General features: G+C 44.2%; 1 protein-coding gene across 1 annotated transcript in view; it reads right to left on the bottom strand.

Moving 5' to 3' along the window:
- Positions 1 to 26,369, bottom strand: part of RELN (reelin) — a 429,656-nt gene that overhangs the window by 173,657 nt on the left and 229,630 nt on the right. Inside the window, exon 11 of the mRNA XM_084811492.1 lies at positions 4,073 to 4,218. Within this exon, the coding sequence (XP_084667618.1) occupies positions 4,073 to 4,218 (146 nt within the window). The remainder of the gene's footprint in view (positions 1 to 4,072; positions 4,219 to 26,369) is intronic.

Here is a 26,369-nt window from a genome sequence, read left to right as displayed (position 1 = left end):
GCTGGGCGCTTGCTGCCTAATTTCTCTACTTACCCTCACTGGGCGCAGCTTGTCGTTACATGTAAACCCAGCAAGGGTGAGTGGCTGGGGTGGTTAACAAACCAGCAAGCAACCCTACAACAGAAGATGCCACCCCAATCACCCATCCTTGACAGGTTTGCATGTAACGACAAGCTGTGCCCGGCGAAGGTAATTAGGAAAATTAGGTGGCATGCACATGGCATGTGTGCGGGTGGTTAGTAAACCACCATGACTTATTAACCAACCCTATGTCATGTAAATAGGTCACTGAGTCTTTGCAGCTGTCCTGAGGGAATGAAGATTCACATGGAAGTTTTTCTCTGGATGTAGAATCTTCAGGGTTGAACTACAAGTTACTTTAAAGATCTAGCTGGTAACTACATCATCTTTTTTGCACAAAGGTAAGTGCTGGGGACCCAATCTGGATCATGTCTAGCATCTGAGGTAAGTTTTTTTTAATACTTTGCTCCCTGCTGTGGTCCCAGTCAGGATTGGGATCCCAGTGCATTTCCAAAATTTGCATTTAGAATGAAAGTAAGCAAGCAAGCAAGCAAGAAAATTATTCATTACTTTCAATGGATCCTTTTTTTGGCAATGCAAATTGCAGGCACAGGGGACTGATCTAGATTGCGACTGCAGCAGGGTGCAAAAGATTAAAGCCACCCTATCTCCTATGCTAAGGTCCCAATCCAGATCAGGTTCCCCAACCTTACTTTTGTATAAGGAATAAAAGATGTAGCTGTTAGCTATCTTTTTAAAGTTACATTTAGTTTGCCCTACAGACTGGTTCTTGTAGCTAGCTCTTTCATCCTCTGCACATCGCTGAATATAGATTGTCTTCATCTCCTAGCTTACTACCCCCTGGCCATCTAGCCTTTAATTAATCATTCAGGATATATACAGGATATACAATATATGTAGAGTGTTTCCTTATCACAATAAATCATAAGATTCTGAAATCTGCAGAATTAAATTCCACAGACATTAGATTATGGTATAAAATAGGCAATCTGAGCAATGTAGTTGACTTTGTTATGCAAAAGCCGCAGTACTCAACTATATGATCACATCCAGTTCTTAGCCAACAGGATCACTGCCTCATAATAAATGGTAAACATGAGAAACACCAGAGAAAGGAAGGATAGAAAAACACTGAATAGCTACCCATTCTCTGAACATCGTCCATCCTGCGCATTGACTGAGGCAGGGATCCTGTGAAAAAGACAGTATGCGATCACAGAATTAAAGTATTAATTATAACATGTGTGAACAAGGGGTGGACGATGATCACTGTTAGTAATGAATACTGATAACAATATGGTGTGGTAGGCACCTTACACTGTATATAGATAATCCCTGCCCAGAAAGGAACTGGGAGATGGCACAAATGGAGGAGAAACCAGGACTAGCCCACGAATAGTAGGAGATTGTAGGGCAGCATCAGGTGACTGATAGAGGTAAAGGTTAAGGGATGATCAGGAATGCATCTCCCTAGACATGGGTGCTTAATGTAGCTTACTTTGAACAGTTAAGTGGGAATTCATGGTACCACTAAAAATTCCACTTGGTTTTCGAAATATTCAAAACTGACTAAAATACAGCTAAAGGCATGATGACGATGAATCTGAAATCTGGAGACAGCTGCATGCTGGTAGCTGTACTTATCTTACCCTAAACCTATGCACTTCAATTGTCATGGCTATATTACTTATTTTCTACATGAAATCATTTCAGAGATCTCAATCATTTAAGCCAACACTTATTTGACTTTAAACCAGCCTACATCCTGATCCTGTTTCTTTGAATTAGGATCTACTTGCTTCAGTGGCACTTTCTTCCACATTTTTATTTATTTATTTATTAAATTTATTAATTGCCCACCTGGCTGGTCACCCAGCCACTCTGGGCGAGGTACAATAATAGAAACAGTGTAAAACAATAAAATTCTACATTAAAAACATCATATTTCTAAAAATACCCTAACCCACCCCAAATGCCTGCCTGAACAACCACATTTTTAACGCGTGGTGGAAGCTCATTAAAGAGAGGGCATGATATGTTTAGGATATGGGATGCCAATCCCATAAACATTACTGAGAATAAGCTGTGGAAAAGCGTACGTACACCACTTTCAGAGGTTTATGGATTACTGCATGGCTTGTACCCTTTAGGAACTTCATTCTGGGGGTTTTCACAGGAGGTTCCTTCAAGATTTAACATCCCAGTACAAACTGGTGGTACGAGTTTTGCTCATGACAGCAATTATAAAAAGTTACTAATATATCACTTTGGACCCACTGACTCTTCTCGATGAGTTCATCCCTAAGACAGTGGCCAAGTTCACACATCATTTTAAGCTATTTAAGCTACTGTGAATAGCTTATTTTCCCCGCCCTCAACCCTCCTCCCTCTCTTCCTGCTCTGCTGGATGGTATCCCAGCTTCCCTTGCGTTGCAGTTGTCATGGAAAAGTGAGCAGTGTCAGCCTTATCACGGAGAGCTGTAAATGTGATACTTCACAGTAGGGGGATCGTGTGATCAGGGGAGGCTGTGTTGTACTGACCAACATTGTTTTTTCATGGAGAAGTGGCCAGAAAAGGGGGTGGGCATAACTTCTTGGCAATTTAGTGGAATGAAATTGCACAGATGGGGATGCCTCCTGGGGAGCCTCCAAAAGCTGTTGGGGGTAACTGTGTAATTTTGCTTCCTCAGGGAAAAATGTGCAGAAAAGGAAAAAGGGGATGGGAGTTATAACTCCCTGGCAGCTTTCTGGAATGAGGCAAAAATGCACAGGTGGGGACCCCTCATGAGGGGCCTCCAAATGCTGTAGTGGGTAACAGTGCAGTTTTGCTTTTTCATAGAAAAGTTAGCATGTTTTTCTCCTATTACCCCATCTCCCCCCATTCCACAGTTGCCTCTGTTCTGCTTTATTTTTTATTTTTCCTTTGCACTGTTGTGCATTTCCGAATCTGGCATTTTCAGAGTTGTGAACAGGGATATTTTCCTCTACATTTTCTTTTTCTTTTACATGCGCAAATGTGTATTAGTGCATTTTCACAGTAGCGATCAGAGAACTCTGTGATTGTGTTACTTTGCAGCGATCAGGGAAGGCTGGCCAGAAAAGGAAAAAGAGGGTGGAAGGTCTAGATCCTTGACAGTTTTCTGGAATGGGGTGAAATTGCACAGGTGGGGTCCCCTCATGGGGAGCCTTCAGATGCTGTAGTAGATAACAGAGCAGTTTTGCTTCTTCATGGAAAAGTGACCAGAGAAGGAAAAAGGAGGCGGGAGCTATAACTCTGACAATTTGCTGGAATGGGGCAAAGTTGCACAGGTGGGGTGCCCTCATGGGGAGTCTTCAGATGCTGTAGTGGATAATTGCAGAACTGTGCTTCTTTGTGGAAAAGTGAGCAGTTCTTTCCCTTCTCCCCTATTTTCCCCTATTTCCCAAGTTGTGCAGTTGCCAAGTAGCAATCAGGGAAATCTGTCATTGTGTAACTTCATTGTAGTGGGGTAGCATGATAGTGCAAGGCTGTCATCGTACTTGGGGAAAGCTGTCATTTTGAAACTCTAGCGCAGTATCAGGGAAGTCTGTGCCTGTTTGGCTGCAGTTGTCCCTGGGCTGTTTGTCAAATCTCGGGAAAAGGGCTCTGCAGGTTGGAGCAGAGCGGCTGCAGCAGTTTTGCTGCTCTTGCCAGCCGACTCTGTAGGCAATTGGAATAAGCCACTGTGAGCACCAGGCCACACAATAACCCACAGTGGGTTAAATAACCCTTACTGCAGACCGTGGCTTACCAGAGTGGCTTATTTTGGTGAGAAACGCCATCGTGATACAGGAGAACCACATGCAGATGACACAATAAATCATCATGGCTTATTCAGAAAAATAAACCACTGTGGCTTATCATGATGTGTGAACCCACTCAGTGTTTTATCAATAGACATGTGTTGCTAAAAGTAAGCAAAAGAGCTTAGCTGAAGCTTCTTAACCATTCCCCTTCCCAAGAGTAATGCCATAAACGTCCATATACCTTCAAATCGTAGTGAAAACTCACCCTTTGGGCTGGCTCTCAAACTCTTCAGCCCATTGCTCCTGGGCATCTTCAGTAGAAAGATCTACGTCGCGTGTTGTGGCAAAATTTAACTCACTGCCTTCAGTTCCATGGAAATAAATTGTGTTCCCATCTGACTGACAGCTATGCTGCAGATAAAAGGAACACACAAGAGGTATCTATTAAGTAGGTTTTGTAACAGCAGCTTTTTACAATGTTGAGAAAGCCATTAAGGGAGCAATCCTGTGGCCACTAGACACTGTTTAGAGGGCGAGGGGATATTCTCTTTTCCAGGAACTGACCTCAGAGCCCGTGCTCTGAGGTCGGTTCCCAGAAAACTGACCTGCCCCCACATCCGCGCTGCCTTGGAGTCAGTGCGGAGAAGCCCTGTCCTCCATGCTCAGAAGAGAAGCGTGGAGCGACTGAAAAGGGGCGAGGCTGGGGGCGTTCCGGGGCAGGGAGAGCAGAGCTGCGTGTATGACACATCCTATGTGTCTTACACGCAGCCTCCTCTCTTGGTCAGCCCCCCATGGCTAGACAGCCAAAAACTGGCTGTCTAGTGGAAAATAGCAGGGCAGGGGAAGTGCGGAGGGAACGATCCCCCCGTGCCTCTCCTGCCTTGCTTAGGATAGGTGGTCACCCCCGAGTTCGGAGGCGGCCACCTATCTTGATAGGATTGCACCCTAAATTATTTAGCAACTGGATGATTACAGAAGCTAAAGCAAAAAGCGAAATAGAGCAAGCATTTAATTCTTATTTATTTGATTTATGTCCCCCTTTCTACCAAAAAATGGCACTCAAGGCAGCTTACAAAACAATGTAAAATAGATTAAAACAATAAAACACGTTAAAATACAATAAAAACATAACAATTACAGAATAAGAATAGCACCCCACCCCTTGTAAGACCCACTTACAAGCCAAAGGCCTTCTTGAATAACACGATCTTTGCCTGTGGGTGGAAGGAGAGCAAAGAGGGAGCAAACCTAGCCTCCTTTGGGAGACAGTTCCGCAGCCTGGGAGCAGACATCAAAAAGGCCCTCCCTTGCATCGCCACCAAACATGCCTCTGATGGTGGCAGTCCCGAAAGAAGGGCAGTCTCCAGAAGATCTTAAGGGCCAGGAAGGCTCATATAGGAGAAGGTAGTCTTCCAGGTAGCCTGGTTCCAAGCTGTTTGGGCTTTACAGTAATCCAAGGTTATGACCTATAAAGCCCAAACAGCTTGGAACCAGGCTACCTGGAAGGCTACCTGGAAGGTCATAACCTTGGATTACTGTAAAGTGGGATTCCCTCTGAAGAGTGTTCGGAAACTTCCGCTCCTTCAGAGAGCTGTTGCCAGACTGTTGACTGGGGCTGGCTACAGGGAGTATACAAGTCCCCTGCTAAAACAGCTTCACTAGCTCCCAGTCTGTTTCTGGGCACAATTCAAAGTGCTGGTCATGACCTATTAAGCCCTATACGGCTCGGGTCCAGGTTACCTGAAAGACCATATTCTCCCCTATGAGTCTGCTCGTGTCCTGAGATCTTCAGGGGAGGCCCTTCTCATGGTCCTGCCACCATCACAGGCTCACCTGGTGGGAACGCGGGAGAGGGCCTTCTCAGTGGCTGCCCCAAGGCTCTGGAACATCCTTCCCAGGGAGGCTAGAGTGGCACCCTCCTTGGTATGTTTCTGCAGGCAGGCAAAAACTTTTTTGTTCCAGCAGGCCTTTGGGGATAGATAGTCTGGATCTGTGAGAATATGATGGATTGGTACTATTGCTTATATTGTTGTTGTCTTTTTAAATTCTGATATTTTATACAAATTTAATATTATTGATGATTTAATTATATTTTTAACTTTTTAATATTTCTGTTTATATGTTTTAACTGTACAAGTGTTTAATGTTGTAAAGCCCCCTTGAATTTCAGCATTGGGGAAAAGGCAGGATAACAACCACCACCACCAGCACTTTGAGTTCTGCCTCCAAAAAGTCCAGTAGCCAGTGAAGCTGCTGTAACAAGGGAATCGCGTGCTCCCTGTAACTGGCTACAGTCAACAGTCCGGCCACAGCATTCTGGACCACCTGAAGTTTCTGAACTGTTTTCAAAGACAGCCCCACATGCAGCACAGTACAGTAGTCCAAAAGGGATGTTACTAAGGCATGTGTGATCATGGCCAGATCAGATGTCTCTAGGAATGGGCACAGTTGGAGTACCAGCCTCAGCTGTGCAAATGCACTGCTGGCCACCGCTGGGTCCAAGAGTACACCCAAACTGCAAGCCTGAGTCTTCGGGGGAGTGTAATCCCATCCAGCTCAGGTTGAATCCCTACTGTCAGGAGCTCCTTGGCGGCCTCTTTCAGTGTAATCCAGTAGCCAAGTCCAGACACAGACAAATGGATTCTTTTCAAAGCTTTATTCCTTTTACAACTTAACAACTCTACTATCAGCGACTAGCTATGAGAAGCAGAGTACCTATGCCTTCTGTTGGAACAGTTGGTCCCCGTTTGAAGGAGAATCACTGGCAGACCCTGAACTTATGGGCTAGGGAGAGTCCCTCCCCTTTTCCCTTGGATCCTCTGGGCGCAACTGTTGCTTGTGTGCCAACTGGGCACTACGCCTCCTTTCCACGCCCTCCATTTGGCGCTGCTCCCTGCGTTGGCGTCGCGTGTCCAGCAAGCCCTCTTCCCACGCTCTCTCACTCCCGGGACTGCTATCTATGTCAGGAATGCCGGCAGGAGGAATCTCTGCCAGCTGTTGGCCCTGGGAGGGATGAGCATGCTCCTCTCCCATGAGCGGCTGCTCCACCTCAGAATCAGAACTACTCTGGGATTCTATGGGCTCAGTGTCCACCCTGACACCTATTCCCTGATCTGCCTTTTGACTGACAAGGAGCACCTCTGCCTTGTTTGGATTAAGCTTCCGTTTGTTTGCCCTCATCCAGTCTATTACTGACACCAGGCACTGATTTAGAACTAGAACAGCACCCTTGGATTTAGATGGAAAGGAGAGATATAGTTGGGTGTCATCAGCATAGTGGTGGCATCAAACCACAAGACTCCAAGCAATCTCTCCCAGCAGTTTCTCTCATATATATATCACAACAACATGGGGGTAAGATGGAACCCTGAAGGACACCACAGGCCAATGGCCATGGAACAGGAATCCCCAAGCACCACCTTCTGAGATTGCCTATCCAAGAAGTACTGGAGCCACCATATAATAGTGCCTCCTAATCCCATCTCATACAGACGCCCCAGAAGTATACCATTGCCGATGGTATCAAAAGCCACCAAAAGGTCCAGCAGAACTAACAGGGACACATTCCCCCTGTCCAGTTTCCAGCATAGATCCTCTACTAAGGTGACCAAAGAAGTCTCTGTCCTATAATCAGGCCTGAAGCCAGACTGAAATGGATCTAGATAATCCATCACATCCAGAAATCCCTGGAGCTGTGAAGCCACCACACGCTCTAGCACCTTGCCCAAGAATGGAATATTGGAGACCAGCCAGAAATTATGCAACACAGTGGGGTTCAGGGAAGGTTTTTTTAAACAAAGGTCTCACCACTGCCTCATTTAGGTAAGATGGAATCACGCATTGCTGTAAAGATGCGTGATTACACACTCAGCCACCACCCCCCGCTGCTTTTATAACCGAGGAAAGAGAGGGGTCCAGGACTCAAGTGGTATGCCTCACTTCTCCAAGGATCCTGACCACATCCTCAGGCTGTACAATTTGAAAAGTATTAATTGTAATTAGACAAGCAGGAATCAGTTACATCCATCGGACCTGTATCAACTACAGCATCCAAACCGGCACGGATATGATAAATTTTATCTGCAACATATCACGCAAATAGATCACAGTGGGCTATCGAGTGGTCCACCTCTTCTTCTTGTGGGCCAGAACGTAACAGAGACTGTTGAATAGTAGGGCAGGTGGTACACCAACAAAATTTCTGTTCTGTTCCAAACACCCACCTTCAGATACTCACACTCAAAACTCATAGAATCATAGAATAGTAGGGTTGGAAGGGGCCTACAGGGCCATCAAGTCCAACCCCCTGCTCAATGCAGGAATCCCTGACAAATGGCTGTCCAGCCTCGTCTTCAATGCCTCCAGTGTGGGAGAGCCCACCACCTCCTTAGGTCATTGGTTCCATTGTCGTATTGCTCTAACAGTCAGGACGTTTTTCCTGATGTTTAGCCGGAATCTGGCTTCCGGTAACTTGAGCCCATGATTCCGTGTCCTGCACTCTGGGATGATCGAGAAGAGATCCTGGCCTTCCTCTTTGTGACAGCCTTTCAAGTACTTGAAGAGCGCTATCCTATCTCCCCTCAGTCTTCTGTTCTCAAGACTAAACATGCCCAGTTCTTTCAATCTCTCTTCATAGGGCTTTGTTTCCAGTCCCCTGATCATCTTTGTTGCCCTCCTCTGAACCCCCTCCAGTTTGTCTGCATCCTTCTTCAAGTGTGGTGCCCAGAACTGGACACAGTACTTCAGGTGAGGCCTAACCAGTGCTGAGTAGAGGGGAACTAGTACTTTCCAGGATTTGGAAGCTATGCTTCTATTAATGCAACCCAAAAGAGGCTTTGCCTTTTTTGCAGCCACATCACATTGTTGGCTCATATTCAGCTTGTGATCAACAACAATTCCAAAATCCTTCTCGCTTGTAGTGTGGTTGAGCCACATATTCCCCATCTTGTCACTGTGCATTTGGTTTCTTTTTCCTAGGTGCAGAACTTGGCATTTATCCCTATTAAATGTCATTCTGTTGTTTTCTGCCCAGCGTTCCAGTCTATCAAGATCACTTTGAATTTTGTTTCTGTCTTCCAGGGTATTAGCTATCCCGCTCAATTTGGTGTCATCTGCAAATTTGATCGGCATTCCCTGCACCTCCTCCTCCAAGTCATTCATAAAAATGTTGAAGAGCACTGGGCCCAGGACTGAGCCCTGCGGTACCCCACCCGTTACCTCTCCCCAGTTGGAGAAGGTCCCACTGATAAGCACTCTTTGAGTCCGATTCTGTAGCCAACTGTGGATCCACCGGATCGTTGTTTCATCTAGCCCACTTCGAGCTAGTTTGCTCATCAGGATATCATGGGGCATTTTGTCGAAAGCTTTGCTGAAGTTGAGGTATATTATGTCTACAGCATTCCCATGGTCCACAAGGGAGGTCACCTGATCCAAAAATGAGATCAGATTTGTCTGGCAGGATTTGTTCTTGACAAATCCATGTTGGCTTCAAGTAATCACTGCATTGTTTTCAAGGTGCTTACAGATGGATTGCTTTCTCATCTGCTCCAGAATTTTCCTGGGGATTGATGTCAGACTGACTGGTCTGTAGTTCCCAGGTTCCTCCTTTTTACCTTTTTTGAAGATAGGGACAACATTAGCCCTCCTCCAGTCATCTGGCACTTCACCCGTCCTCCATGATTTCTCAAAGAGAATAGACAGTGGTTCTGAGAGTTCTTCTGCCAGTTCCTTTATTACTCTAGGATGCAGTTCATCTGGCCCTGGAGATTTGAACTCATTCAAACTAATTAGGTGTTCCTTGACCATATGCCTATCGATCTCAAGCTGCAATCCTGCCCCTTCAGCCTGTACTTCGCCTTTGCCAGGGGGGTCATAGACCCTCTTCTGGGAGAAGACTGAGCCAAAGTAGGAATTGAGCACCTCTGCCTTTTCTTTGTCATCTGTTATCATTTTGCCATCCTCATTTAATAGCTGAACACCACTTCTTTCCTCTGTCTTTTACTACACAGCTGAAGAAAGCCTTTTTGTTGCTTTTAGAATCCCTCGCTAACCTCAGCTCATTTTCAGCTTTAGCCTTCCTGACGCCATCCCTGCAATTTTGTGCTACCTGCCTGTACTCTTCCTTTGTTGCTTGGCCTTCTTTCCACTTCCTATATGTGTCCTTTTTTGTTTTCAGGTCATCCCTAAGCTTTTTGTGAAGCCACATTGGCTTCTTCTGTTGTCTTCCACCTTTTCTTCTTGTTGGAATTGTTTGTGATTGTGCCTTGAGAATTTCCTTTTTTAAAAGCTCCCACCCATCTTGGACTCCTTTTCTCGCTAGCATCGCTTGCCATGGGACCTTACTGATCATTGTTCTGAGTTTATGAAAATCAGCTTTCCTAAAATCCAGGGTATGCGTTTGACTACACTCGGCTTTTGCTTCCCTTAGAACCAAGAACTCAAGTACAACATGGTCGCTTTCCCCCAGAGTTCCTGTAATTGCCACTTTATCCATTAAGTCATCTCTGTTGGTTAGGATCAAGTCAAGGATAGCCAATGCTCTAGTTCCTTCCTCTACTTTCTGTAGGAGGAAGTTATCCACCACACAAGTCAGGAATTTCCTGGAGGGGCCATGTTTTGCAGAATTTGTCTCCCAACAAATATCGGGGAAACTGAAGTCCCCCATTACTACTACATCATGCTTCCTTGAAACACTGACTATTTGCTTTTCAAAAGTTTCATCCTCGTCCTCTCCTTGATTGGGTGGCTGGTAGTAGACTCCGACCACCAGGTTCCTTTTATTCTTTGCTCCATTTATTTTGATCCAGACGCTCTCAATGGGGCTACCAAACTCATCCTCCTGTATTTCTGTGCAGAGATATGTATTTTTCACATAGTGCAACCCCACCTCCCTTTCTGTTCCTCATGTTCTTTTTGAACAAGTTATATCCTTCACCTGAGGTATTCCATTCATGGGAGTCATCCAGCCAAGTCTCAGTTATAGATATCAAGTCATAATTTCCCTCCTGTATTAAGAGTTCAAGTTCATTCTGTTTGTTTCCCATACTCTAGGCATTAGTATATAGACATCGAAGACCATGTGCTTCATAGTCTGGCTTTCTTCCTACATGTATCTGAAGACTATTATTGGGTGCTATTAGAGCTGTTCTCTCTGTTGCAGTGCATGAGCCTTCGTCCATTGTTACCCCCAACTTTACATCTCCCTTCCCCATAGGATTCAGTTTAAAGCCCTCCTGATGAAGTTCTTCATGCTGTGGCCAAACACATTCTTCCCATCCTTTGTGAGGTGCAACCTGTCCCTTCCCAACAGCCCATCTTCCAGGAAGTATAGGCCCTGGTCCCAGAATCCAAATCTCTCACATCAGCACCACCTTTGGAGCCAGTCATTCACCCGGAGTATTTTTCTTTCCCTTTCTATCCCTCTTCTAACTACTGGAAGGATGAATAAGAAAACTATCTGGGCCCCAAACTTCCTGAGTTTCCTTCCCAAAGCTTCAAAGTCTGACATGATTTCTTTGTAGCTCTGCTTGGTGGTATCATTTGTTCCCACATGGATGAGAAGGAAGAGATACCTGTCAGTGGGCTTTATGAGTGCAGGCAACCTTTCAGTCACGTCTCTAATCTGTCCTCCCGGGAGACAACATACCTGGTGAGTCCACAGGTCTTCGCGACATACTTGGAGTTCGATCCCACGCAGCAAGGAATCTCCCACTACTACTACTCTTCTTCTTGTTGTAAACCTGGGTTTCATTGCCTCTGCTTGACTGACCTTCAGCCTCTTGCTCACTCTCATGCAGGTTCCCCTGTGATTCTTCCTCTGCAGGCTGTCCTCCAGTCTCATCCTCAAGTACCTGGAATCGGTTCCACAGCTCTACTGGTGCAGAGTGGCATCTAGTTCTTCTTCTCCTAACTGTCACCCTTTTCCAAGGAGTATCCTCTACTCCATTTTTCTTCACCTCAGCATTTCCCACTGCCTCATCTTGCTGTTGCTCTTCAAGCTTCTGGTCTTCACTTTGCTGCTGTAGATCCCCCATTCTGTCCAAGAACTCTTCGTGTTCTCTTATTCCCCAGTGGGTCGACAGTCGCTGCTCCAGTCCTCTTACTTTTTCTTCCAGCAGCGTGATCAACTTGTTGCACTTGTTGCAGGTGTAGCCCATGTTGTTCTCAGGCAAGAAAGCAAACATGGCACACACCATGCAGGTCACCACCACTGGAGAGTCTTGTCTTTCCATAGCCTCTATTACCTCGGAATTCAGATTGAGGGTGAGATTGTGCAGTATGGGGGTATATATGCACCACACGACTACAGTCTTGCTATTATGCTGCAGTAGCCCAACTGAGATGCACATGGAGGCTGCACAACAGAACGCAAGATAATTTTTTTACCATACATTTAATATGGAAGAGCAAAACTGGAAGACTTTGGAATCGGGGACCTGAACAGGGGGATCAAATTACAATAGACCACTGTGTTTCTACCCCCCAGGTCTTGCCTGCTGCAACACAGAGAACCCAGGTGGGCAAAGCTGAGAGAGGTTTACTCCCCCACTCTCATCCAACCAGGTCTCTGTGATACAGGCCAGGTCAGCACACTCATCCAGGATCAAGTCCTGGATGGCTGTTGTTTTCCCATTCACCAACCTGGCATTCAGCAGCGGTACCATCAACACAAGGAGACTGTCAGGGTGGACACTGAGCCCACAGAATCCCAGAGTAGTTCTGATTCTGAGGAAGAGCAGTCGCTCCTGGGAGAGGAGCGCGCTCCTCTTTCCCAGGGCCAACAGCTGACGGAGATTCCTCCCACCAGCATTCCTAGCTTAGATAGCAGTCCTGGGAGTGACAGAGCGCGGGAAGCAGACTTGATGGACGCGTGACGCCGACGCAGAGAGCGGCGCCAAATGGAGGGCGCAGAAAGGAGGCATAGTGCCCGGTTGGCGCGCAAACAATGGCTGCGCCCAGAGGATCCAAGGGAAAAGGGGAGGGACTCTCCCTAGTCCTTAAGTTCAGGGGTCTGCCAGTAATTCCCTTTCAAACGGGGACCAACTGTTCCAACTTAGGGCATAGGTACTGTGCTGCTCAGACCTAGGTGCAATCGGTATAGTTGTTAAGTTGTAAAAGAAGAATAAAGCTTTGAAAGGAATCCATTTGTCTGTGTCTGGACTTGGCTACTGGATTAGACTGAGAGAGGCCTCCAAGGAGCCCTTGACAGCGACTGACACCAGGGCGATTCAGGCTCTCTGGTATGGGAGACAACTTGGGATCAACCAGCACCCTGTTGCCTTCTCCACCCCCATAATGACCCAGCTGCCTCCCACTACCGTATCTCCCCCTTCCTCTGCTTTTTCAATGGCCACTTCCTGTACCCCTCCACCTCTGTGCCTTTTGAGAACACATCTCCCCTGACAATAGGCAGTAGTTATAGGTCTAATAGCACTATACCCAAGAAGGCAAATATACAATAGATAGAATTCTTCTATATCTATCTTGAATAATTCATAATTATTCAAGTACTATCAGTTTTCAGTCACCTTTAGGGATGCTCCCAACATTACTCTAGATCTTTAATAAAAGTTTTTAACATTTTAAAGATATCTATGACTGTTGAAGCAAATGGCTCTGTAGTATAGTAAATATTATGTTTAAACACATGTTAAATGAACTTCAGATTGCAGATCTTTATGCTCTTCCATATTAAATGTATGGTAAAAAATTATCTTGCATGCTGTTGTGCAGCCTCCATGTGCATCTCAGTTGGGCTACTGCAGCATTATAGCAAGACTGTAGTCGTATGGTGCATATATACCCCCAACACTGCACAATCTCACCCTCAATCTGAATTTTGGGCTGCCCAAATATGCATTCTTCCACCACAGTAGTCTAATCAGACACCACTGATTAATCCTGCCTCATTTGGGACACAGTAGGAACAAGCTCACATGAAGTCCCAGTTTTTCTAGAAAAGCATGCAATAATTTACAATGTTAGATAGGAAACCCACTTGAAACATGCAAATACTGATCAACATCATAGACAGAAAACAATAGTAGAAGACTCTCTGGGAAACAGCCTAGGAATCAGTTTGCTTTGCATCTCAGAAACATCTTACCAAACAGGATAATCCCATGTCTCTTGGTGTGGCTGTTTAACAACTGTTTTATCAGCAGTGATCTGAGTTTTGTAAATTGTATCTGCAATAGGCCAAAGGAATATAATGCAAGCAGAACAAAGTGTTACAAAGCAGATGTTATTATAGCATCAGATGCCATACAGTCATTTTAACTGTAAAAATAAAGGAGGCTTTCCTCCCACAACCTGGGTGACTTTTGCAAACATTTCATGTTGTTTACTGTGTAGAATTTAGAAAAGCAGCAAAAGGCCTAGCGGCTCTTACACAGAAAAGAAAGCAGTATCCCTGTGCATCCAGAAGTGGCATGCTGATCCTGATTGTGGTAATGCCCCTAGTCCCTACTGAGTTGGAAGCCAGTAAAGTAGTAAAGGATTTAATTAAAACAATAATAAATCAGTGGGACTAAGTTCCAAATAAATGTATAGCATTCTACTGGAGTAAACAGCTAAATTCCCATTGACATCTGTGGGGTTGGTTCATGTACAAACCATAGATTCTTACTACTAGTATTACTACTTGAAAAGCTGCAGTTGTGATTGGGTGAGAAAAGCCAATCCACGCTAATTAGTATCACCAAGTGATACTCATTCCATTTATGGCTTTTGAATCCAGCAAAGGATCACTGGAAGCTGCAGCTGCTGCTGCCATTGGCTGAACAGTTGTGTAAACCAGGTCAGTGATGGCATCAGAATTACAGTCTGAACAGACATGGCATGCTTTCAGCTGGAGTGGAGGAATGGGCAAACAGAGGCAAAATTACTTGTTCAAGTCCACACGGTCATCCAAAGTAGACTTTGGAACACACTACTGATCTTACAGTTTGTCCATCTCGCAGGGCCACTTTGCCTCGGGTTATATTCTTACATATGCAGTAGAGTAGAAAAGTAGCTTTGCAACAGTGCCAAGGGGACACATTAAATTTTCATCACAATAAAGGAGGGTAGTGAAACTGGTGGAATGTACAGTAACCCCTTTTCAGGCTGAAAGATTCATTATGGACAAATAAAAGTGCATTACATCTAAGGTTTGAAATCTCAGCCTCCTTTCCCTGTTTTTTAAGTTCATAGCTGTAAGTCAGTAAGTATTTTTTTCTTATTTCCCTCGGCCATATAGTCTCTCAATACTTGACAAGCTGAACACAGTGTAACTAAGTGATGCAGTTTTTCCAGTCAGAGATGCATCAACAGGAAACATCCGTGCTAAATTCCTCAGTCTAATAGATTTTGAGCTTCAGTTGTGGGTCACATCTTCCTGAGTTTGCTCCCTAGTTAGCAACTCCACCTCTGGGCTTTCAAAACATTTGCTTTCTCCTCTACCAACATTTAATTAGGCCTTTAAAAAAAAATCAAAGATGAACACTGATGCACCTCTCCCCAATAACTCTCAGTGGTCTAATGGTCATGTTGATTCTTTCAGACAGCTGTAACTTCACAATTTATTTTTTGGCGACTCTGGTTACACTGGAATGAGTATATCAGGCATTTGGGCAATGCCAGCTTGCAAAGGGCTGGTGGCAGATGGAACTAAATCTGCCCAGTGAGCTTGCACCTTTACATGAGTGGAGAGTCATCAATTTCCCCCATTAAGGAGTTGTCACTCAGCCCACCCAGCTGGAAAAGAGAGTGGGGTTTTTTAACAGTCAGGCTAGCTGGTTGCATTAAATACGAATGCAAAGTGCACTTTAAAATGGAAGCTAAACTATCGTTTGTAGGCAAACTGAAACTGCACTGTTCCGACAGCAGCCAATTTTTTAATGACTGTAATATTTTAAGTGATTATTTTTGCCACTTCAGATAGCTCCTTAGGGAGAAGAGGTTTTTTTTTTTTTAATTAAAACCTAGGCAATGCAAACAGATTAGATATGAGAAGGAGAGGAAAGAAAAATTAGGATGGAGAAAATTAATTAAAATGGCATTGTCTGCAGAGTCATAAATTGGATATTGTGTCTTGCTGGGAATGAGTTATGCTAGTGCTTGGGATGTTTAGACTTTAACACTGTAATTTTATACCCACTTACCTAGAAGTAAGCCCTACAGAACTTGATGGGACTTATTTCTGAATAGACATGCATAGGATTGCACTGTCTGTCTGATAGCAGATTGATGGAAGGATCCAGTGTTGATAAATTGGAATTTATGCACAATAACATACTTAATAATAATTGTCATAATTCAGAAGTAAGTGGTTACAGGGATCTGAGTATGAGATGACTCAGGATGATGCTCTTTCTATAATTAGGAACAGCCAGGTAAGATTAGAAACTACTCTGCATGTAGTAAATCAAGTTTTTAATTATTTTCTCAATATTATATTTATACATAATTTAACTCTGGATATAAAGCTGAAATGTTGGCTCCAAAAACAAATGGCTACTAATTGTGCATTCCCCATTCAAACACACAACTGCCACATGAAGGCCACTTGAAGCCATAGCTCAATTGGGCCCACTGGGGAAGAGCCATAGTTCAGTGGCAAAGCACACGTTTTGCATGCAGACGGTCCCAAGTTCAAGCCCTGGCATCTCTACGCAGGGCTGGAAAAAACTCTTGCCTGAAACCCCACAGAGCCACTGCCAGTAAGTGTTAATAAATACTGGGCTAGATGGACCAGTGGCCTCATTCGGGAGAAGGCAGCTTCCTACGTTCCTATGAGGCTATGTCTGTGTGACACCTGCTCCATGTGGATGCTGTGGCATGTAAAGTGGGAACATTTTCTATTATGGATTTAGTATCGTAGGTTGCCACTGCAATTCAAGCATTAGAAACCTTTTGCCATTTGAGCATTGTTTACAGAAATGTTTTGATACTTTTTTTATCCATGTCAATTGTTATTGTGGCATCAGAGCTAGTGATTTCCCTGATAATGACTGTGAGCCAGAATCTCACGGCTCTCAAATTTACCAAAAACAGAGCTGAAGGGGGAACTTCTCTAGGAGGAAAACTCCAATGTGGGGCTGGGGTGTGTGGGAAGCACTTGCAAGGGAGAGTCAATAGGTGGGAACAAGGGGTGCTTAAAACTTAATCCTTTGCATCCTTGCTAATTTCCCCCTACTAATGACTTCCAAGGCTGTCCCCTGCTCCCACGCCACGCTTATTTCTGGGTTTGGTTCCTAGCTAGGGAAAAAACCTTAAAATCAACCCAGGAGACCATTTACAGGTAAGAATAGGTGTGAAGGTTGAAGAGGATTTAGCACATACTTCTGTTTGTGCATTCTCCTCTGCAAACGACCCTCCCCTATATTACAAGGAAAACATGTGCAGTTTGTAGTTCCACATTCATTTGGGCTTTAGCCCATTCATTCATTCATTCATTCATTCATTCAAAGAACCAGTATGAGCATGAAGTATGAAGGCAGCACGGGGCTATATGCACCAGCCCTGCCCTCAACATCCACACATGTGCCAGCTCTGCCTCTGTGCTCCATTTCCACCTCTGACCTAAGCTGAATGCAATTAGGATTCCCCTTCAAACATTCCCACTCAATGTGGGAAGGTTGGTGGCAAAGCTGGTGAGCACATGGATGTTGGGGCAGGGCTGGCACACACGCCCCTATGCTGTCTCCACACTTTATGCCCATACACACGAACGGGACTAATGTCAGACCAACTTCCTGCTGTCGCTGGGAACTCTCTCACGTCCTGAAGCATCTGAGTCTCACCCTTCTACCTGCTCCTTTCTGCTGCACCCTGCTGCTAGTTTCTCCAGTCTTTACTCAGCACTTCACAGGTACTCATACCAGCAAGAAGTGGACAATTAACATCATTTGACCCTGGCAAGTGAAGAATGATCACCTGATTGCAAATTCAAAAATAAGACCCACTTTCACAAAGGGCTAACAAAACGTAGCATTCTATCTTTGGAGTGGGAACCAATGTCACATGACCTTCGGAACATGCAACTATACAGAGCATAAGATCTTGAAATGTGGCATATAAAAGGGAACACAACGTTTTCTGTGCAAGCCGTGCCTAGAACTGCAGACCTAGTGTCATCATGAGAATGCATATTTGCAAATAAGCTGTAATGGTTCTATTTATTTTAGAAAATTCTGAACATTTGTTTAAATAAGCTCTCAAATAAGCTTGGTTTCCCCCAACACGTCTCCTTTCCTAGCAACAACGCTCCCCAAGCATACTGAACACAGCAGCTGTTCTTCATTCCCCGGCCCTTCCCAAGGCCGACTGGATCCAGCTGCCTTGGCGCATACCTGTAATAAACAGCCAGTTTATCTATATTATGCCACAGAATTTTCTCAGTTCTGGTTTAAAGGGTGTGAGCAGTATCAAGGGGAATGAAGCCTCAGCTATACCAAAATGAAATATATATATGAAATTCTGTTAAATGAAATCAGCCAAGTTCCATACTGAACCAGGTGTAATGTGGACAAATGTCAGATGGGAATTAGATTGACAAACTCATTTAATTTATCCTCTAAAACCATATGCAGGCTTAGAGAGATGAAAGGTTAGTAAACTAATCCACTATCCTATCTGGCATATGCATGCTTTTTATTCTGTTGGGTTTGAAAGAGAATTTTGACAAGCATTTTATGAGATTTTTAGTACATATCTAATCTCTAATTCACCCACTTTTGCTATAAGCCTTAGTCAGAGTTGCATGCAACTGCTAAACAAGAGCAATTCAACTAAACAAAGCTAAGCTCTACTTGTTATACATTTATGGAGAAGGAAATGGCAACCCACTCCAGGATTCTTGCCAAGAAAACCCCATGGAACGTATCACAAGGCTAAAAGAGATGACGCTGGAAGATGAGCCCCTCAGGTCGGAAGGTGTCCAATATACTACTGGGGAAGAGCAGAGGGAATTTCCAAGTAGCGCCACAAAGAGTGAAGTGGCTGGGCCAAAGCCAAAAGGACACTCAGCTGTGGATGTGTCTGGTGCTGAAAAGAAAATCCGATGCTGTAAAGAACAATATTGTTTAGGAATCTGGAACGTAAGATCAATGAATCAAGGTAAGCTGGAGGTGGTCAAACATGAGATGGCAAGACTGAACATCGACATCTTGGGAATCAGTGAACTAAAATGGACAAGCATGGGCGAATTTAATTCAGGTGACCATTATATCTACTACTGTGGGCAAGAATCCCTCAGAAGAAATGGAGTAGCACTCATAGTCAACGAAAGGGTGGGAAAAGCAGTACTGGGGTACAATCTCAAAAACAATGGAATGATCTCAGTACGAATCCAAGGCAAACCATTCAACATCACAGTAATTCAAGTCTATGCCCCAACCACTGAGGCCGAAGAAGCTGAGGTTGATCGGTTCTATGAAGACCTACAACACCTTCTAGAACAGCAAAAAAAGATGTCCTCTTCATCATAGGGGATTGGAATGCTAAAGTAGGAAGTCAAGGTATCACCGGGATAACAGGCAAGCATGGCCTTGGTGTACAAAATGAAGCCAAAGATGGAGAAGCTCTATACAGTCAGTAAAAACAAGACCTGGAGCTGACTGTGGCTCAGATCATAAGCTGCTTCTTGCAAAATTTTGGCTTAAATTGAAGAACGTAGGGAAAACCACTAAACCATTCAGGTATGACCTAAATCATATCCCTTCTGAATATACAGTGGAGGTGAGGAATAGATTTCAGGTATTAGACCTGATAGACAGAGTGCCTGAGGAACTATGGTTAGAGGTCCGTAACATTGTTCAGGAGGCAGCAACTCAATCCATCCCAAAGAAAAAGAAATGCAAAAAAGCAAAGTGGCTGTCTGAGGAGGCTTTACAAGTAGCTGAGGAAAGAAGGGAAGCAAAAAGCAAAGGAGAAAGGAGAAGATATACCCAACTGAATGCAGAGTTCCAGAGAATGGCAAGGAGAGACAAGAAGGCCTTCTTAAATGAACAATGCAAAGAAATCGAAGAAAACAATAGAATGGGAAAGACTAGAGATCTTTTCAAGAAAACTGCAGATCTCAAGGGAACATTTTGTGCAAAGACAGGCATGATAAAGGACAAAGAAGGCAGGGACCTAACAGAAGCAGATGAGATTAAGAAGAGGTGGAAAGAATACACAGAAGAACTATACAGGAAAGATCTGAATGTCCCTGATAGCCATGATAGTGCGGTCACTGAACTTGAGCCAGACTTCCTCGAGAGTGAAGTCAAGTGGGCCTTAGGAAGCATTACTAACAACAAACCTAGCACAGATGACAGTATTCCAGCTGAGCTATTTGAGATCCTAAAAGATGATGCTGTTAAAATGCTGCATTCAATATGCCGACAAATTTGGAACACTCAACAGTGGCCACAAGACTGGAAAAGGTCAGTTTACATTCCAATTCCAAAGAAGGGCAATGCCAACGAGTGTTCAAACTACCGCACAATTGCGCTCATTTCACATGCCAGCAAGGTTATGCTCAAAATCCTACAAGCTAGGCTTCAGCAGCATGTGAACTGAGAACTACTGGAAGTACAAGCTGGAAGAGGCAGAGGAACTAGAGATCAAATCGCCAACATTCGCTGCATCATGGAGGAAGCAAGAGAATTCCAGAAATACATCTATTTCGGCTTCATTGACTACGCTAAAGCCTTTGATTGTGTGGATCACAACAAACTGTGACAAATTCTTAAAGAGATGGGAGTACCAGACCACCTTACCTGTCTCCTGAGAAAACTGTACGAGGGTCAAGAAGCAACAGTAAGAACCAGACATGGAACAACTGATTGCTTCAAAATTGGGAAAGGAATACGACAAGGCTGTATATTGTCGCCCTGCTTATTTAATTTATATGCAGAGTACATCATGAGAAACGCCAGGTTGGATGAATCACAGGTTGGAATTAAGATTGCCGGGAGAATTATCAACAACCTCAGATACGCAGACGATACCACCCTAATGGCAGAAAGCGAAGAGGATCTAAAGAGCCTCTTGTTGAAAGTGGAGAGCGCAAAAGCTGGTTGGAAACTCAGCATTAAAAAAAACTAAAATCATGGCATCTGGCCCCATCACTTCCTGGCATATAGAAGGGGAAGAAATGGAAGCAGTGACAGATTTTACTTTCTTGGGCTCCAAGATCACCGCAGACGGTGACTGTAGCCATGAAATTAAAAGATGCTTGCTCCTTGGGAGGAAAGCTATGGCAAAGCTAGACAGCATAGTAAGAGGCAGAGACATCACCTTGCCGACAAAGGTTCGTATAATCAAAGCTATGGTTTTCCCAGTAGCAACGTATGGCTGGGAGAGCTGGACTAAAGGAAGGTTGAGCGCCGAAGAATTGATGCTTTCGAACTGTGGTGCTGGAGAAGACTCTTACGAGTCCCCTGGACTGCAAGGAGGTCAAATCAGTCAATCCTAAAGGAAATCAACCCTGACTACTCATTGGAAGGACAGATACTGAAGCTGAAGCTCAAATATTTTGGCCACCTAATGCGAAGAGAAAACTCCCTGGAAAAGACCCTAATGCTGGGAAAGATTGAAGGCAAAAGGAGAAGGGGACGGCAGAGGATGGGATGGCTAGATAGCATCACCGATGCAATGAATATGGACTTGAGCACACTCCGGGAGAGAGCGGAGGACAGGAAGGCCTGGTGTGCTATGCTCCATGGGGTCACGAAGAGTCGGGCACGACTGAACGACTGAACAACAACAACAACAAAGGTTTAGGTCTCTGTATGATTGCATATGCCTCAGCAGAGATGAAAAAATGAAGGCACTGTAAAATAAAAGATATTATGAGGGGGTTTAGTAAAAGAAATTATACAGACAAGGCTGGAAAAATCAGATTTCAAAATTTCATGTGCTAATTATTTTGATTGATTTACACAGCTTTAAGTGCTTGTTACAACAACATGCTATGCATAGCTTGTAAAGTACAGTGTAAAAGGGCTGTATATTGCTGCAGTACTATTCAGGGACCACAAGATGAGGAATTTTATAGGAAAAAAAGATAAAACCTGCCACAGTAAACTGTAGGTCACATCTGTTTTATCCAAACTTGCCAAAAACATTACCAATATGATTAAGGAATCTTGGTAAGACTTTGGGATTTTATGTGTGCGAATACACAACCAAGTATACTTCTCGACATGAAATGCTATCTCTTTGCTCTTCCCCATATGTAACGAAGACAGTGAAATCAGTAGGTGTTCTATTCATACTCAGACAAAATGCTTGGCTTCTGCTACAAGCTTACTGTATTTGGTCAACACTGTCTACATGCATTCCACATCAAAACACTCTCAACCACTACAAAGAAGCGCACCTTAGTTTGAGGGGAGGGAATGTACATAACAACACTCTGCTTGAGGCTGCTTTTCTTAAGTCTGTCTTGTTTTTTTTGTCTCGGTTTATATCAAGGTTGCAATCCTAGAATAGCAAAGCCTTTTTGAAGAAGAAGTTGTATGTTTGTTTATTTGGCATATGATCCAACTAACGTTAAGCACTTCTAGGTTCCACTGATTTCAATGACACCCCCCCCCCAGTATGTGTATGCTTAACTCTCTGAATCCAATCGTAAGAACACAAGAAGCAGCCTATCTAGTCCCAGTCCAGCATTCTATTCCCACAATGGCCGATCAGTTGCCTATGGAAAGTCCACAAGCAGGACATAAGTGCAACAGCACCCTCCCAATCATATTCCCCAGGAACTGGCTTTGAGAGGGATACATTCCCCCAATATTGGAGGTAATATATAGCAATCAACAGGACCCAAAAAGTAGTTCTAACATTGGCTGGATCTCATCCTATATTTTGAACACTATTTGGGCATGGAGTATGGTGACTCAGGTTATGACCAATTTAAATATTCAGTTATTTAATGTTATCATAATGTCCACTGACACCCCAAATCTGATGCTTTGAGCTGATGGAGGGTGATACCACAGGAATTCTGATTCTGATTCTTCTGAACCAAATGAGATGTCCCTTGTTCTCCTACTGCAAATGTTGCTCCTATGCTATATCTTTACCTCCTTGTCATAAAGCCAATCTCTGCATGACATGTAGTACACAGGTGGCTTTTGACAGTGTCTGGAAATGCTTTGTACCAATTAGTACAAAGAGACTAACTGTACACTATGTGTTCAATGGGATTATTTGTTCCTATTATAAGAGACTGAGTATTAAAATATATACTAACCAGGTGGTGGTAAGATGAGCGCTTGAATAGTTAACCGGGATCTGTTAACTGGGATCTGTAACCTGGGGATCCCCACCACACAAAAAGTGGGCAGGTGGGGGGGCAGATGAGAAGGGAGAGCGGGTCGAACAAAGGCATTAGGACCCAATGGATGTCAGGCAGAACTCCGAAGTTGGAGATCATGTCCAGCAACTTATTGAGACAGAGATGGTGAGGCAAACTGGAAGCAGATAGGGTACGGTATATCTGGGCTTTTTTTTAACTGAAGCACTTTCAGGGTGGCCAGCAGACCAGAAAAGAATTGCCTACCCAGTCTTTTCTTTTTTTCCCCTTTTTTATTTTTGGGGCATTGACAGAAAGATCTTTCCCCTGTCTTGCCCAATGCTGGATTCTTGAAAGGATGCTGGACCGGAAGCCTTGATCTGATCCATAAAAGTACTTCTTACGTTTCTTAAGCAAGAGGGCACTGGAATCACCGAGGACAGTTTAGTTATGCCTCCCCTTCATGGATCACTGCCTTATTGTGGGGAAGGGGCTTGCGTAACTCAGTGAAACCATAAGCTATGCCGTGCAGGGCCACCCAAGACAGACAGGTCATGGCAGAGAGATCTGACAAAATGTGGTCCACTGGAGAAGGAAATGGCAACCAACTCCAGGATTCTTGCCAAGAAAACCCCATGGAACGTATCACAAGGCTAAAAGAGATGACGCTGGAAGATGAGCCCCTCAGGTCGGAAGGTGTCCAATATACTACTGGGGAAGAGAAGAGGGAATTTCCAAGTAGCGCCACAAAGAGTGAAGCGGCTGGGCCAAAGCCGAAAGGACACTCAGCTGTGGATGTGTCTGGTGGTGAAAAGAAAATCCAATGCTGTAAAGAACAATATTGTTTAGGAACCTGGAATGTCAGATCAATGAATCAAGGTAAGCTGGAGGTGGTCAAACATGGGATGGCAAGATTGAACATCGACATCTTGGGAATCAGCGAACTCAAATGGACAGGCATGGGCGAATTTAATTCAGGTGACCATCATATCTACTATTGTGGGCAAGAATCCCTTAGAAGAAATGGAGTAGCACTCATAGTCAACAAAAGGGTGGGAAAAGCAGTACTGGGGTACAATCTTAAAAACGATAGAATGATCTCAGTACGAATCCAAGGCAAACCATTCAACATCACAGTAATTCAAGTCTATGCCCCAACCACTGAGGCTGAAGAAGCTGAGGTTGATCGGTTCTATGAAGACCTACAACACCTTCTAGAACTAACACCAAAAAAAGATGTCCTCTTCATCATAGGGGATTGGAATGCTAAAGTAGGAAGTCAAGAAATCACCGGGATAACAGGCAAGCATGGCCTTGGTGTACAAAATGAAGCAGGACAAAAGCTAATAGAGTTTTGCCAAGAGAACACGCTGATCATAGCAAACACTCTTTTCCAACAGCACAAAAGACGACTCTATACATGGACATCACCAGATGGTCAATATCGAAATCAGATTGATTATGTCCTTTGCAGCCAAAGATGGAGAAGCTCCATACAGTCAGTAAAAACAAGACCTGGAGCTGACTGTGGCTCAGATCATGAGTTTCTTGTTGCAAAATTTCGGCTTAAATTGAAGAACGTAGGGAAAACCACTAAACCATTCAGGTATGACCTAAATCATATCCCTTCTGAATATACAGTGGAGGTGAGGAATAGATTTCAGGTATTAGACCTGATAGACAGAGTGCCTGAGGAACTATGGACGGAGGTCCGTAACATTGTTCAGGAGGCAGCAACTCAATCCATCCCAAAGAAAAAGAAATGCAAGAAAGCCAAGTGGCTGTCTGATGAGGCTTTACAAGTAGCTGAGGAAAGAAGGGAAGCGAAAAGCAAGGGAGAAAGGGGAAGATATATCCAACTGAATGCAGAGTTCCAGAGAATAGCAAGGAGAGACAAGAAGGCCTTCTTAAATGAACAATGCAAAGAAATCGAGGAAAACAACAGAATGGGAAAGACTAGAGATCTCTTCAAGAAAATCGGAGATCTCAAGGGAACGTTTTGTGCAAAGACGGGCATGATAAAGGACAAAGAAGGCAGGGACCTAACAGAAGCAGATGAGATTAAGAAGAGGTGGCAAGAATACACAGAACTATACAGGAAAGATCTGAATGTCCCTGATAGCCATGATAGTGCAGTCACAGAACTTGAGCCGGACATCCTAGAGAGTGAAGTCAAGTGGGCCTTAGGAAGCATTACTAACAACAAAGCTAGCGGAGATGACAGTATTCCAGCCGAGCTATTTAAAATCCTAAAAGATGATGCTGTTAAAGTGCTGCATTCAATATGCCAACAAATTTGGAACACTCAACAATGGCTGCAAGACTGGAAAAGGTCAGTTTACATTCCAATTCCAAAGAAGGGCAATGCCAAAGAGTGTTCAAACTACCGCACAATTGTGCTCATTTCACATGCCAGCAAGGTGATGCTCAAAATCCTACAATCTAGGCTTCAGCAGTATGTGAACCGAGAACTACTAGAAGTACAAGCTGGGTTTCGAAGAGGCAGAGGAACTAGAGATCAAATCGCCAACATTCGCTGCATCATGGAGAAAGCAAGAGAATTCCAGAAAAACGTCTATTTCTGCTTCATTGACTACGCTAAAGCCTTTGATTGTGTGGATCACAACAAACTGTGGCAAATTCTTAAAGAGATGGGAGTACCAGACCACCTTACCTGTCTCCTGAGAAAACTGTACGAGGGACAAGAAGCAACAGTAAGAACCAGACATGGAACAACCGAGTGGTTCAAAATTGGGAAAGGAGTACGACAAGGCTGCATATTGTCACCCTGCTTATTTAACTTATATGCAGAGTACATCATGAGAAATGCCGGGTTGAATGAATCACAGGTCGGAATTAAGTTTGCTGAGAGAATTATCAACAACCTCTGATATGCAGACGATACCACCCTAATGGCAGAAAGCGAAGAGGATCTAAAGAGCCTCTTGTTGAGGGTGAAAGAGGAGAGTGCAAAAGCTGGTTTGAAACTCAACATTAAAAAAACGAAGATCATGGCATCTGGCCCCATCACTTCCTGGCATATAGAAGGGGAAGAAATGGAAGCAGTGACAGATTTTACTTTCTTGGGCTCCAAGATCACCGCAGACGGTGACTGTAGCCATGAAATTAAAAGACGCTTGCTCCTTGGGAGGAAAGCTATGGTAAACCTAGACAGCATAGTAAGAAGCAGAGACATCACCTTGCTGACAAAGGTCCATCTAATCAAAGCTATGGTTTTCCCAATAGTAATGTATGGCTGTGAGAGCTGGACTATAAGGAAGGTTGAGCGCCGAAG

Source organism: Heloderma suspectum, chromosome 7 (genome assembly GCF_057233095.1).
Source record: "Heloderma suspectum isolate Gila_16-S chromosome 7, 16-S_ref, whole genome shotgun sequence".
NCBI lineage: Eukaryota > Metazoa > Chordata > Lepidosauria > Squamata > Helodermatidae > Heloderma > Heloderma suspectum.
The sequence above is the reverse complement of the archived record's forward strand: the minus strand, read 5'-3'. Positions and strand labels throughout refer to the sequence as shown.